At 39.8% G+C, this 2,218-nt stretch overlaps 2 protein-coding genes across 3 annotated transcripts in view; both read right to left on the reverse strand.

The window, feature by feature from the left end:
- The window catches only part of LOC107666787 (caspase-13-like), a 4,422-nt gene extending 3,801 nt beyond the window's left edge, over positions 1-621 (reverse strand). Inside the window, exon 1 of the mRNA XM_016458224.1 lies at positions 303-621. Within this exon, the coding sequence (XP_016313710.1) occupies positions 303-573 (271 nt within the window). The 5' untranslated portion in view covers positions 574-621. The remainder of the gene's footprint in view (positions 1-302) is intronic.
- Positions 622-878: 257 nt separating this feature from the next.
- Positions 879-2,218, reverse strand: part of LOC107666788 (protein c-ets-2-A-like) — a 3,125-nt gene continuing 1,785 nt past the window's right edge. For both annotated transcript variants that reach the window (XM_016458226.1, XM_016458225.1), the window contains exons 6-8: positions 1,888-2,127; positions 1,658-1,776; positions 879-1,495 (exon numbers count right to left, since the gene is read on the reverse strand). In XM_016458226.1, coding sequence (XP_016313712.1) covers positions 1,220-1,495; positions 1,658-1,776; positions 1,888-2,127 — 635 coding nt within the window. In that variant the 3' untranslated portion in view covers positions 879-1,219. The remainder of the gene's footprint in view (positions 1,496-1,657; positions 1,777-1,887; positions 2,128-2,218) is intronic.

Here is a 2,218-nt window from a genome sequence, read left to right on the forward strand (position 1 = left end):
ATGGAGTAGGCCACACCTGCTGAAAACTGACCGACGTGTTGTTAAAGATAGCCTACAGGAGTGTTGTAAGTAATGAAATTCTATAAATATAGCTAAATGATGTTACCATATTTTTATTAATATTACAACTTTTATGTAATAATATTGTATTGCATTTATGACTTCTCTAAAGAAGTTCTGGAAAGTTTTTGTAAAGAATTGATTTTTGTTTTGTTTTGTTAAGGTCTGAAACGATCGGCAACAGACAGTCTTCCTTCTACATTCAGTTTCGTATTTGTCATCTTTTACTATAGTTTACTCACCGTGTCCTGCGTTCTCTTTGAGCTCCGCTGCTGGTTCATTACAGCCAATAGCCTCTAAAATTTCAATTGCTACAGGAACAGCACCAGTCGATGTGAAAGTGCGCACCATTAAATCGGCGAGATCTATAGCGTCGGCAACTTTTTGGAGTTGAGCTTTTCGGATTCCCGCTCCTTTCTTTCGATCGCACAGTTTGTTTTTAAAGCTCTTTAGCTCGTCCGTCCCTAGATCATTAAAAGTATCCTCCAGATGCTCCTTAGTACTTTTCGCCATGATTGCTCAGACGTTTCGTGCGCTTTCAGTGGCTGTTTCCAGGTTTTCACAGAGGCTTGTAGATGCACACGCCCCCTGTGATCTCAGTGTGTCGCCTCGCCTGCATGTTTGTTTCTTTTTTTCCTGAGCAATGAACAAGTCGATAACCATAACTACTTACTCAAGCACACTCCATCTGTAGGTGACTTGCGCCTTTTAGAATCTCACAATCCATACAGTTTTCGTTGGATCTCAGGGTAGCAAACTTTTAAACATTTAACCCATCTGTAATAGTGTATAAATAAACTTGAAACCGTGTAACAACATTTTGTAAAAAGGTGTATACCATAACAATTTATTTACAAGAATGCACAATCTGATGTCAAAACATCAGTTTACTTAAGAAAAAAAAAACATTTACAAGATTAGTGTTTCAATGTCAAAAGAGGTAGCTATAACAACGTTTTCTAAAGGCACCTAACTGCGTTTGATGGCTGATTTCAGATCCATTGTTGAAAATCAACTCGTTCAGAAGTCAAAATCAGTTTAAAGTACATATCTTTGAATGGAACTTCAGTCTTTCCTCTGTCCTTACTATTTTCAGGGCATGAATTCTGATGTTTTACAGTTCATTTAGATAATCACGGGCATTTGAAAACATTCTTCCCTAATGTGCCCAGGACTCTGTGGTTTCCTCTGATCTGGCTGTGTTTACTGCAGACTGTGGAGATGCGCCATTTGACAGTGAGATGTTTAGACTTGCAAAGACCTCGTGTGCTGTTTTTCCAAGCATTCCTTGCACGTCACAAACGAAGCGGTAGACGTAACGCTTCCCCGCTGTCTTGTGAATTATGTTTTTGTGGTAGTAGTAGCGCAGGCCACGACTCAACTTCTCATAGTTCATCTTTGGCTTGTTCTTACACTGGCCCCACCGCTTCGCCACCTGGAGGACACAAGGGAAACGGTAAGTATCTTAAACCAACCAGTAAGACCACTTCAGAACAACCGAAAGAATGTGAAAATGCCAGATGTAAAGATAACAAATGCCCTTTTGCTTACAATGTTTGCATGTATTTTTGTGTTTTAGTTGAACTATGAATCTTACCTCAGCAGGATCGGACATTTTAAACTCCCAGCCATCTCCAGTCCAGCTAATAAACGTGTGGCAAGCAGAATCCAACAGAAGTTCTAGAAGAAACTGCCAAAGCTGGATGGGTCCGGATCCTATGGGCAAAAACAATATTGAATTATATATATCTCGACAAGAACAAATGATTCTCACTCTATGTTATGATAAATATTTATCCTTTAAGAGCTCCCGTAACAATGCCTCACCTGGATAGGCAGACATGGGTGTCATTTCCCCCTCTCTGTCTGATCTTTGAGATGGTGCGTTACGCCGTTTGGCCACACGGGGACAGAACTGCTCTGAGGATTTAGTAACTGGAGGTGATGAAGAGGATGCTGGCTGTCCAAGCATGGAAGTGCAGTAACTGGGTGAGGGATAATCAGACCAATATGAAGGCCTGCTCTGCTGCTCTGCCTCATACAAGACATATGTTCTCTCAGTATCACCTACACAAGAAAGACATGAGTTAATATTGACAATATATTAAACATTAAAGAATGTCCTTTAAAAAATGTAAAAAATTATATAATTTAAAAA

Source organism: Sinocyclocheilus anshuiensis, unplaced genomic scaffold (genome assembly GCF_001515605.1).
Source record: "Sinocyclocheilus anshuiensis isolate Anshui unplaced genomic scaffold, SAMN03320099.WGS_v1.1 scaffold267, whole genome shotgun sequence".
In the NCBI taxonomy this organism is placed as follows: domain Eukaryota; kingdom Metazoa; phylum Chordata; class Actinopteri; order Cypriniformes; family Cyprinidae; genus Sinocyclocheilus; species Sinocyclocheilus anshuiensis.